Source organism: Pelobates fuscus, chromosome 6, assembly GCF_036172605.1.
Source record: "Pelobates fuscus isolate aPelFus1 chromosome 6, aPelFus1.pri, whole genome shotgun sequence".
Classification (NCBI taxonomy): Eukaryota; Metazoa; Chordata; class Amphibia; order Anura; family Pelobatidae; genus Pelobates; species Pelobates fuscus.
The window spans coordinates 234,788,323-234,801,428 of record NC_086322.1 but is presented as its reverse complement, the minus strand read 5'-3'; the positions used below and the strand labels follow the sequence as shown (position 1 = coordinate 234,801,428).

Genomic DNA, 13,106 nt, shown 5'->3' with positions numbered 1-13,106 from the left:
ATAAGGTAGAACGCATAAAGCGTTCTAAACAAGAGACAGTTAGGAAGCCCAAATATGCGTTCCAACGGTGGAACGCAAAATCAAACAACCGGAAGAGGAGAGAGACTGGTATCTTACAGGAAATTCAGGCGCGTTGCCTGTGCGTTCCAAGGGTGGAACGCAAAGACCGGAAACCGGAAGTTCGGCAAACCGGAAATGAAGTAAGAGACGAAAAAAAGCGGCAATAGATGGCATTTAAAAACGATGAAGGATCCAGGAAACTCAACAGCAACTGAGGAAGCCCCCTGAAGGGGCGAAACGCGTTTTGCTATTAAGACTGATCCACAGAGATTGTAAGGTCTTTTATTATTGTTTTATGTTTTTGATTTGTGTATTTTACGAATAAATAGTATTTGACTACACTCCATCTGCGAACCTGTGATTATCCTGTACAAGGATTCCGGAACACAGAGGAGGGAGTGGGACCCTTTACATCCCACCAGGCGAATTGCTTGAGTCTAATCTATAGTGGCTCCACCATTGTGAGTTTGCACTTGTGAAAACCTTATTGGATTTAAGTGATTAACAGTACAGACAATATTGCACTATCATCTACTGTTTTATTTTCCTTAGGGTGTATTATAGGAAAGCACCTATGTAAAGAACCATTTGGAAAGTGCATGTAAGATACTCCGCCTTATTTTCTTTGTGTTTGTACTTTAATGTTGGTGAAGGTTAAGGGGACCTCACCAGGGTGTTTGAGTTACTTACTGATTTGCACTTAGCATATACTGGGTCACTGTTATCTATTTTGTAAAAGTATCCATCTTGTTCGCCTTTTCATAGTAGTTGCGTTTGGACCATACGATAGCTCTCGCGGTGTCGTCTAGAAGCAGTTCCCTGATCGAGTGCCGTACGTCTTGTACCAATAATAAGTTAGGAGGCGTAGGGTCCGACTTATGCCGTTGTTCTGCCGTTCTTAAAGTTGCCAGCAACGACGTTAATAGTTGAGACTTCCGCCTTTTCTTCAGCGTCGTTTCCCTAATCAGAATACCCCTAATAACAGACTTATGAGCCGCCACACCGTGGTTTTCGAAACCCCCGACTCCGCTTCTCTGGTGAAGTAATCCTTGAGTTCTCTACGGACGACGTCGACGACTCCTGGGTCCGGAAGTAAGGATCTATTTAGCTTCCAGGACCAAGGGGATGCCACACTCAGTTTATCCAAGGTAAGGGAGACATCAGCATGATCCGACCACGTTATGGAACCCACCATGGATTCCGAGAGCTTGGGAATAGCTAGTGAGTTCACCAAAAAGAGGTCTATCCTAGAATACGTACCGTGAGGTGTCGAATAAAACGTATAGTCAATATCGTCAGTATGTTGTGCCCTCCATATGTCTACCAAACCTGTTTGCTGCATGAACGTGTGCAGTAATTTGTCCTGCCCCACCCCCTCCTGTGAGACTACGGAGCTCCCCTACACGGCCCCCTATCCATTGCTGGGGTCGGAGCAGCGTTAAAGTCGCCCCCTACCACAACAATACCGTGTGGCAGCGTGAGCACCATGTGCGTCAGTTCCGCCCAGAAATCACTGGCTGGCTCATTAGGGGCATAGACATTAAGGAAATGTACAGCCTGGGAATGTAAGAACCCCGAGACCAGAACGTAGCGTCCACCCGGGTCCGTACTAACCTTGCTAACCCTGAATGGGCATCTATGATGCACAAGAATGGCGACGCCATTCCTCTTATTAAGGGCTCTGGCTTTGTACGTGGTCCTAAATGTATGGTCCTTAAGGGCAAACTTTGCCGATTTCAGCAAGTGTGTCTCCTGCAGGAAAGCAATGTCGGGGTTCATGCGTTTTAGCTCCCTAAACATAAGTCTTCTTTTATTCGGGGCGTTCAGGCCCTTAACATTGAGGGATATTAGTTTCACAGGCATGAGTTATCCTGCAAGATATCTCTGAATTTAAGCAGTCCGATACGTCTAAACATGGACAAGTAGAACAGGGCAACCATCGACTCCCCCCCCAGAGGAGACATAAAAGGAAAGAGGGTAATAGGGAATGAAAACAGAGAAAGTAGAAAAGAGAAAAGAAGAAAAGAACCAAACACTATGTACATATATCGCCTGGTCTCACCTATTGCCAGGCGTAATGGGGGTAGATGTCCCAACATCCCCAGAAAGACTAAAGACCCCTGGGATGTTAGGGACATGGACCAGCCAATAAAGACACTACTAGAGTGTCATCTTCATCACAATAAAAAATATAACATATTTATAACCTGCGCTACCATGCAGGGTGAGCAAGGCTGCTATTAAGGGCACAGCAAAGGGCGCAATCTGGAAGGCTAGGGTAGGGCATGAAACACAGTACACTTCATTGCTACAACTAATACTATATTTTCAATTGTATTTTATTTTTTTTTCCATTTTTTGTTGTTTCCCTTTTTTTATTGTAATTTTTTTTTTGTGTGACCCCGCCAAACAAGGGACCCCCTGACACATTAAAACAGTTATTCCTCCCCGATGACCCCCACCCGCCGACGGGGGGATGATACAGAAGGAAGCCCCAGTCGTCATGCCCCTCGCCCCCGCCGCCCTCTCCCCCCCCCTCCACCACAGCGCCGACCACCAGGGGTTCCATCGAGGTGCCCCACGACTCACCCCGCCAGCCCAAAGGAAGGATCCCCTCTGGGCCAAGCAGAGCAGGTCCCGCGAGCCTCCCAACGCAAGCCACCACCCCCAACAGGCGCCCAAACACACCCCAATAAAAGCGATCTCAGGGCCAAGGCATAAGTACATAACATCACACAGTGGAATAGCCAGGTGCCCGCCGCCCCCGCCCCCCGAATAAACACAAGTATGAACATAAGCCAGTCCCCAGGAGGAGTCAATGCCGCGATGTGCGGAAGTTCCATGGCCCACTCCGAGGCAGTGGTAGGGAGGAGTAGTGGAGAATAAAAGCCCATTCACCCCATCTCCCAACAGCCCCTCCGCCCACAAAAAGGAATAACGACCCCACCCAACTCCGCTGCCCTCAGATAACAGGAGAGGGACAGTGAAAAACAATACAAAAAAAAACCAAAAACAACCCCAGTTCGGCTCGATGAAAAAAGACAAAAAAAAACAACCCTAACCCACCCAACGAGGGAGGATGCCCCCCAAACAATAACCCTTGCAGCCCTAACTGCTGCTCCCATTCTGAGCCCCCATGAGGACACCCCGTAACGGGCTAGGCCCCAGGACCCGCCATCCCACACGCATCCTACATACCATCCCCTGGGCTTTCAGCCGGCGCGCTCCCCTTCCAGCCGACTCCCCGAGCATCCGGACCTGCCGAAATCCGTGTGCCTCACTCACCCGCCTCGTACCACTCGCGTGGGAGGGGGCACAGCACCTCCTCAGCCTGAGAGAGCTCCATCAACGGTACAGGATCTCGTATGTCAAGACCCTTCAGGAATTCTACCGGGTCACCATCCGCATGCAGAATTTTAGTGCGACCATCTCGAAAGGCTAGCAGCCGGAACGGGAAGCCCCAGGCATAGTTCACACCGTGTTTCTGCAGTAGCCCCGTCACCGGGCGCCACAGCCTTCGCTTTTGGAGAGTAGCCGGAGTCAAATCATGGAACAGGGTAAGTTCCGCCTCACCAAATCGGATAGGGCCTTCCCTCCCACGCAGCATGAGGGCTTCTTTCGTCCGGTAAAACAGGAATTTGATAATCACGTCCCTCGGGCGGGTATCGTTCGCCCTGTGCGCTCTCTCTATGTGCCATTGATGGTCCGGCACGTTGGGCAGCAGAGGCCTTAGGATCTTGGTCACGACATCCATCAGCGGACCTTCCCCCTCCTGTTCAGGGAGGCCCCGAAGCCTGATATTATTTCTCCGGGACCTGTTCCCCAGATCATCCAGGGAAGATTCCACTGCAGTCAATCTAGCGGAGAGACGGTTAATCTGGGCTGAGGCAGCGTTGTGGGCCACGGCAGTGGACTCCACACGCTGCTCAAGCGTCGCTGTCCTCGCCCCCAAGGCCTGGATCTCGGCTTTAACTACATGGGTGTTCCTGGTGATCTCGGCCGCCAGGTAGCCCCGGACCTCTGCCAACTTAGCCAAAATCTGAGCAGCGTTGGCCTCAGAGATACCCGAGGCCGCCGCCGTGCCTGGGCTGGGAGGGGAGCGAGGCGCCATCGGGCTCTCCCGTCCGCCATCTTGAGTGCTTGATCGCATGGTGCGGGAGGCAGCGAACAAGTCGGACACCGTCGCTCCCTGCTCCGCCGGCTTTCTGGGCTGTTTCTTCTGGGCACGTTTGTCCATATCGACTCCCCAACAACGTACCTCGGTCAGGTAAGCCTTTCAGGCTTTTTTTATGCTGTAGTTAGCAATTGGCCTCGTGGTCCTAGCGGAGCTTCACTTGGACACGTCCATCTTGCTCCGGCTTCAGGCCACGCCCCCCACATTACATATTCTGAACCAGCATACGCAGTATACAAACATATGTCAAAATCATACAAATTGGTCCAGTGGTTCAAAAGTTAGATGGAAGTCCTTTTTGACCGACTGCAAGCATGGCTTGGGTGTGGAAGCCAATTATCTCCAGGTACAGAAAATATCTATTCACAACAACCGCAAAAATACATAATTCCTATCATACTGAACAGAACCCCCAAATTCAACCTATCCCCAGATAGCTTGGATCTGAGCGCTCAATATATCCAAACAGCGCTCAGATACCACGAACACAGTCAAATCGCCATGGGGTTAAAGTTTAGCAAGGGCTGATGAGAGATTGTGGAGGAACAAAGCAGCCAGTTTAAACTGGTCTGGCAGTGTCCCTGGGACAACGCCCTGCTGGAGAACAATGGCATAGGTATTAAAGAGGGAGGGGGAGAGGCACATTCTCCCATGGAAACAGTCTTTTAAAAGTCCCAATATGCCCACATATAGTTTTTAAAGGGCCATACACCCCAGGGCCATAGTCATGAGGCAGGAGGCTGGCAATCAGGCTCCTCCAAAAGCCAGGGGAAAGGGCAGTTGGTCACATAAAAATCCAGTGACAGGGAGGCGGAGCTAAGCGTTTGAAGCGGACGGTCGCATGGCCGCAGACCTCCGGGCCAGAAAGTCTGACAAACGGGACTTAAGGGCTCACACACCCAAATCAAACTCCTCAGGAGTATGCCTGAGACCCGCAAAAACAAAAAAGCTCATAACAGTGAGGCTGGGAGCGGTAGAGGCCTCCTCCGCTGACCACACCACCCAGATCGCAGACCTCCAAGCAGCGGTTCAGCAGCTGCAGCAAAAATCCTGGCAGCACGAACAACAAATTTCTGCACAGGAAGACAAGAACCGCAGAAATAATCTAAAGCTCAGAGGAGTCGCCGACTCAATACCAGAGGAAGAACTTCCACACTTTGTCAGGCGACTCCTCACTGAGCTACTGACCCCTAAAGCAGCAAAAGCAATCACCCTGGAGGGTCTGTTCCGCATACCGAAGCCAGCGAAGGCCCCGCCTGCCGCTCCAGGGGACTTAATAGTTCAGTTCCAATCCGCCAGAGACAAAAGAGCGGTTCTAGAAGCCACAAGAAAACTTGCCACTTTCCCCTACGAAGGGATGACCCTCTCCTTTTACGCTGACCTTTCAGGAAGGACACTAGCGTGGAGAAGATCCATGCACGCATACACAGCTTTACTACGGCTCCACCAAATCAGGTACCGCTGGGGACTCAGCCGCACCATCCACATCGACAAAGGGGAATCCAAACATGTTGTGCGCGATATGCAGGAAGCAGTTGGGACATTGGGCCTACTTAACCTACCCGCAGACTCGCTAACACTAACGCCGCACAAGCACACTCGGAAGAAAATGCAGCGAACGCCCCAGAGTTTATTCCCTGGGGGCGACCCTCGGACCCTTATGCCAAGGCCACCACTTGAAGCCGGACTCCGACCCATGCGAATTCTGCTAACACCGCACCAGACTATACTGCGGCGATATGCACTGTTTGAATGCTACTTAAAATATAGCTACACAATTGCTTATTATCACACCACGTTCCAGCCACATTCAGCATGTAATGTAATAGGGGGACACAGGCATAATAGTCTCACCCGCACGGCAAGTGGTCCCTCAAAGCCACACCACAAGAACTGCCATGCTGGAGTGGACATTATGCACAAGGTAAAAGGAGGCCCAGCCAGGGAATCGGCTGACTTAATAACTTTGGGTGCTGGTTGCCGGCCAAGATAAGTCTCCAGACGGGGACTCTAACCTAGGCTACTAATAACCCAGCGGCACCAGTGCAACAAAAATATTATGAAGGTTAAAGTTGTCATTCTATTACTAAAATGTTAGAGCTGTGTTCCTACCATTTAACGCTTAACATATTACGCATAGTAGTTCAGCTCCTGCCTACCCAGGACTAGCCAGACTAGCTCAAGCTTCAACCTGCTAGCTCGAAAAGCCTTACCCTGACACACAATACTTTAGAAACGCAGTCAATGTCAAATCTTACCTAATCCAGTACATAAAGCACCGCCAATCTTGCATTTGCCTACCATGCCTACACATGTCTCACTCAAACACACACTGCTAATGCAAATATTAAAACTAGACAACCTTTTGAAACGCATAAGTCATTATCTAATACAATAATCATCATAACACAACACCGCAGAATGACACAAATGTTTATACTAGGTCACTGTTCTCTTTTTTTATGTGCAACGCTGAGACCCAACGCTGTCAGGTTAACGCAAACACATTCGTTTATCAAATAGATTGCTATCGTTTAAACAAAACTGCCTAGTTTAGCATGTTTTACAAAAAAAAAAAATTGTGCAAGTTTATCATGCCACTGTTTAACCTATATGTATCTTTATGTAAATGAATGCTATTGTGGCACATGACAATGCTCTATAACCACCCGCACAACAAAAATAAAGAATTAAAAAAAAAAAATCCAGTGACAAAAGGCATTTTGTCACACATTTCAACCATACTATAATGTAATTATAACCTAATAAAATTATATATTTTTTTCAAATCTTTCTTGTCATAACAATATATTTATAATGTTTTTTCCAATTTGTATATTATTACAGTGTTTGACAAATTGTACGTTTTACAAAGTTATAGAAATGATATTGCATAATAAGATTCAATAAACAATGTTTAGTATCATTGACAACAAACCAACAAACATCTTATCGGCTGGAAAATAGAGACTGCTTAAGCTGACAAAAAGAAGCCAAGACCAACATACGAGCAAGAAAATGTAGAAATCTATGAGTATGGACCTCTGCAGTCTGTTGGTTATTCATCAAATCCAAAAGAAATAAGAAAATAAGTTTATGCTTAACTGGACAAATGGAGAGACGTTCCACATATGTAATCTCGTGTTTATTTTTTGTTTTATAGCAGCTAGTTTGTGAGGATTCAGCAATCCATAAACATCAACATTGGAGTGAGGAGTAAAGAGAGTTTAAGATTTGTATACAAAAAAGTAACAAAAAGACAGAAGTCAAACTCATTCAGGTCATTCACTCGAGCACACGATGAACTTGGGGGAAACTTTTTGTGTTCTGTGAGTTTTTGAGCCTGTCATCCAGTCATATGATGGGCCATTGCCAACAAATGAGTCCAGTCGAAGCATAGTCTATGACCATTTTTCTGTTTAACATACCTAAAGGACTGATATAAAGTAACTGATATGCAGTTAGCTATTGATTTAAAAGTGGTACTGAAGTAGCTTCTTGTCACGACAGTAAAAAGCACAAAACACAGGCTGACAAACCGTGCACTTGACAAAAGCATACCTTCACAAGGTGTTTGCCATTAACAGTAGCTTATTGTTATGTGGGTATGATGGCAACCATAGCTGTTCTTCATAAGCTCTGTAGCCGTACAGATAAACAAGTATGCACAATGTTACCTTCTGTTGATGAAGGTCGATTTGTAGCTCTGACATTTTCTTTTCAGTTGACTTTAGCTGTTTGTTCAACTTTTCTGTTGCCTCTAAGGTTATAGCTTTCTGCAGGAAGTAGATGAAAACAATGTCACATTGTGACAAGATATGGTTCTGTTACTGGTCTGTCATAATGTCAGGCCTGTGTTGTCCCTTGTTTTTCCAAAGATACCAGGGACCATAACCATGTCTTTGTACACTGCTTTAGTGTAGATTGGATTAGCCGCATTAGTCCAGTAGACAAGATGTAAAAATACCAGAGTATTGCAGTATGCAATGATACCTTTTTATTGGACAAACATTTCAAAGACAATCTTTCGACCTGAGGAAGAGAGGAAATCTCTCGAAATCTTGTCTTTTAAATATTATGTTAGTCCAATAAAAAAAAAATATCATAGCATACTGCAATTCTCTGGTATTTTGGTACATTGCTTTATATACAAAGCAGAGGTAACGCAGACTCTACAGGATTACATTGTGTCACAGTAAATGGGTCAGGGACAATGGTTGATGATTTGCCCCCTACAGTGCACAATTAGTGACACAGAGTGGGGTCTGTTAATTGGATTCATTGTTTCCCTCTCTGTATAGAATTACTTTTATCTGATGTCTTCTGTTAAGCACATCAGTTGTTTGGTGTTGTCTGGTGTACCTGTAATTGAATTTTGAATTAGGCTCTCTACTGTTTGATATTTACCATGTTCTAATTGATTTAATTTTTCCCTGGTCCTCTAATGTCCCGGATTGGTCACTGTTGTTTCTGTGTAATTCTGAGAACTGCTATATATTCTTGTCTATGAACCCGAATAAAGTGTGTTCATGTACCGACAAGGAGCTTGTGTGTCTCTTGAAGCATCCAGGTATATTGCTGTTTGTCGACCACGACTCATAGAGAATAGCCAGTGGACTAGACAGATAGAATACCCTATGGGGACCGGAAGCTATCAGTCATATCTATCATGTATTGTCGGTGCATTCACGACTCAAAGTACTGGGTCTTAGAATAGCGATTAGCTATACAGGTTAGCAAAAGAAACCCTGGACGATAATTTGCCTGAACTGTTATACATTCCATAGCAGAGACACCTGGGCCGTATCGTTACACACATAATAAATGGGAGTTCACTTGACAATAAAGAATTCCAAATTATTTCATAGTCCACGTATTGAGCATTCTTACCTGTTCTTCCACGTCATTCTGCAGATTTTTATTTTCCTTCTGTAAGCGTTTCATATTTTGACTTTCCACCTTTTATACATAAATAACATCAGTGACAGTATTATATTTAATGTAGAATCATAAATACAATTTTGGTAATATACATTGTATAAGACAAACCTTAAATATTGCCAAATACTGTGCATTTTTGTATTTGTAAGAAATCTGCAGGTATTTGTAACTGCATGGTAACGTGCAAGCAGAAGGCAAACATTAGGTCTAAATACAGTAAATAAAACTGAAACACCTGTCTATATCTAATAGAATACACGTAAAATTAAAAAAGCTGAGTGCACCAAGCACAAATATATACAGCTTTAAAAATCACAGCGCTGGGGGGCGGGGCCTAACTAGCATGGAGGACAGACGTGCCTCAACAGAGCTCCTCTGGAAACAGGGCAACTAATGCTGATTTTAGCCCTAAAAAGCCTGAAACTGACGACAAAAATCGACTTACCTGACCCACGACTGGGAAAGGAACCGATACTGTGGTCTTTGACCCATCTGAAGCCTGCAGACAGCGTTAACTGCAACATGAGGCCTAATGCCAACCGGGCGGGAGAGGCGGCCGATCTCCCGGGCCGGGGCCGCAAGATGCCGACACATGACAAGCAAGAGCCCCGTTACTCCCCCCCCTGGACCGTCGGGGGTGATCGCGGTCCACACCACATGGGAGCACAGAGTAAGGCAACACATACACGCCAACAACTCAGCGCAACACCCGACATGGCGGATGCCACGATCAATCCTGATCATAAAGATCCACAGCATGGAACCCTACAAAGGCTTGACGCAATATTCGCCAAATTCTGGCGCAAGCTGGAGGCCAGAACACAGCCACTTGCCTCACAACAGCCAAGAAGCCTCCCTGCCAAGAAATTGCCTTCAACCCGAAAAGAGGCTCAGCGGGTCGCAACCACAAGGAAGACCTCACCACCGCAGCGGACCTCGCTGCACCACCGACCCCAGCACAAGAGGGACAAGATAATCTTATCACCGGATGACAGGGGAACCCCCCAGGGTGACCCGAATAGCCCAGCTCACATCGCTCAACGAGCACGCTTACCTGTGCAGAGTGCCGCCCAAGGAAAAACCCTCTCACCTCCTCCACGCTGGCTAACATGGTCAGATGCGCAGACAACTCCAGCAGTGAAGCGGAGCAATGGAGGGCCCAAGCTGTCAGGGCCTACCCTCCGGCTCTGCCGGCGTACATCCACACAGCATCCCGGTAAAAGCGACCCATGCGGGAGCAGAATACGCCACCGGAAAGAGGCAACCTGGGGAGAAAGGCGACTGGGGGAGTGGAGCCCAGGAGACTCCGCGGCTGAGGTCGGCAAGGACGTACATCCTCAAGAGACGATGCACAACAGCAGCTGTCCTGCACTGCAGCCCAGCAGAACACAGCACACAGGTGTCGCTGGAGCTCTGTCTACAGGTGTAGGGTGAGCACACCTCAACACAGAACATCTCTCCCCTGCAGCCGTGGACTCTAATATATTATAAAATCGCCTCATTACTGCAGGGAAAGGCCAGCTGTAGCCTCACTGACTTCCAATACCAGAGGCATCCAGTGGTAATAGTACTACTAGGCATACTAGCATAGCCTAACATGTTTATCCTAATGATCCTCAAATGATTGCCTAAGCCTGAACCTAGCTAGCTACACTGTACAAAAGGCAGGGTAGGCCAGTTTAAATTTCTATGCCTAATCTAGATAACTACATACATGTCAATGTGCAGGGCTATAATATACTTGTTACTCATGTTAATCTCACTCACCCCGCTGTCGGTTTAACCAGCCTATATAGGTTCAAGCTCCATGTTACCGACATAATAGTCTGCGATTGCCTACACTACTGTGCCCATATCTTGAGCCACTACTATTGTTTTACTCAAATACTGAGCATAGATGACCTAGCAAGGTTACGCATCTAACATCTTTATTTTATTTTATCCTACTCTTACAAACTAACTGTTTAGTTAAGCATGCAAAATATACAAATGTGCGATTCATCATGCCACTGTTTATCTTTTATTACGCTTGTAATACGCTGTTGTGGCGTCCGTGGATATCTTGTAAACATCTGCACAATCAAAAATAAAGAATTAAAAAAAAAAAAAAAAAAAAAAAAAAAAATCACAGCGCTGAAAAAGTATATATATCTCTCTCAATCAAGCACATTCGCTGTGATGATGTGAATGACTACAATCAGCGCTGTTTGAGAGTAAAGATAAATATTGTGTTCACAATCAGTGAATAAATATAGTTAGGTAGAGATATAGGAATAAGTGTAGTCCCTAATACAGACAACACTAAAGCTGAAATCCAAGAGAAAGGAGTACATATTAGGTCAGCACTTGCAGCCCATGGTGTTTCAATATGGTAAATAATGAGATGCGTTGTAATGTCACTCATAAACTGTGAAGCCTAAAATGGCCACACACGAAGGACCACACATGGAGCTGATCACAATAGGGTGAAATGAAAAAATATATATGCCTATATCTGAACCTACAAGCAACAAAATTAGTCTCTAAATATAATAAACATTTAGTAAGATAGTACAGAGGACCTGTTCAAAAGTTTTCAGTGTGCCTCTGGTTAGTCAAAAGTTGCAACAATAATGTTGCAAAATAACGAATACATGGAGTACCTTATCATGTTGCAAAAAAATGCACAGCCTGAAAGGCTGGCATAAAAACACAGAGTATGGTAAGCCTGTTAGTAGACTGTATAATACAGAGAGGGGGGCTAGCCCCAAACGTCAGCTCGGTATGTAACGTCAGTATAGTGGGAGATACGGAGGAAGTGTGGCGATAACTAATAAGATCCCACACATAAAGGTGATGTAGAGAGTCTCCGTTAGCCCCTGAAGATGTAGCAGAATGATGGATACATAGTGTATCTTATCATGCTGCACGAAAATGCAAAGCCCAAGTTGCTGGCGGAAAAGACACAGAGTATAGTGAACCTGTCAGTGAATTAAATAATAAAGAGTGGGGAGCTTGCCCCAAACGCCAGCTCGGTATATACGGCAGTGCAGAGGGAGATTCGGAGGAAATGTGGCAATAACTTATAAAGAGCCCACACGTATAGTAGATACACAGAATCTCCGTTAGCCCCTGACGCGCGCGTTTCGTCCAAAACTCATCAGAGGGGAGCCGATATGTGGAGACTGTTTGACTATTTATCAGACAAGAGGTGTGCTGATAGGAGGATTCAGAAAACCCATTAATTCGAATTGGCCAATCACAAAGAAGAGAGATCAGTGACGTTGTAATTAACCCACTGCACCCATGGGAGTCCACAAATATGGACACTGCAAGGCATGTCCCTTCATCAAACAGTCTAAAACTGTCAAATGCACCAGAACTTCAGAATAATTTAAAATTAACCAATTTATTAACTGCACCACCACACGTGTCATTTATGTCATTACTTGCACGTGTGGGATGCAGTATATAGGAAAAACCTATTAAGAACTAAGGAGACGGATTTTGCAACATGTGAACTCGGTTAAAAACCTGAACATGAGCACTCCGGTTGCAAACCATGTACAAAACTTTCATGATGGAAACCCCAACCATCTCTCTTTCCAAGTTCTGGAAAAAGTAACTCTGAACTCTAGAAAAGGCAACTTTAATCTTATACTCCTTCAAAAAGAGTCCAGATGGATTTATGAATTTAAAACCCTTGCTCCAGGAGGTCTGAATGAGGAATTCAACTTTACCCCTTTTATTCACTCTCACTGATGTTTATTTTTATTTGTATCTTTTATTCTCCCTGTTCTTATTTGTTGAACTACTAGACTGCACTGGTATCGTATTTGTATTCCAATTATGGATAAACTTTCAATAGCAGGGCCCATTTCATTTCTTCCTATTTTTTGGTTATTTTCTACCCTCCGCTGTCCTTTTTCATCAAACCAATAGACTATGTTAG

General features: G+C 45.6%; 1 protein-coding gene across 4 annotated transcripts in view; it reads right to left on the bottom strand.

The window, feature by feature from the left end:
• CALCOCO2 (calcium binding and coiled-coil domain 2) overlaps positions 1–13,106 on the bottom strand; it is a 161,882-nt gene that overhangs the window by 48,220 nt on the left and 100,556 nt on the right. For all 4 annotated transcript variants that reach the window (XM_063458883.1, XM_063458886.1, XM_063458885.1 and 1 more), the window contains 2 exons: positions 9,125–9,193; positions 7,912–8,010 (listed from right to left, as the gene is read on the bottom strand). In XM_063458883.1, coding sequence (XP_063314953.1) covers positions 7,912–8,010; positions 9,125–9,193 — 168 coding nt within the window. The remainder of the gene's footprint in view (positions 1–7,911; positions 8,011–9,124; positions 9,194–13,106) is intronic.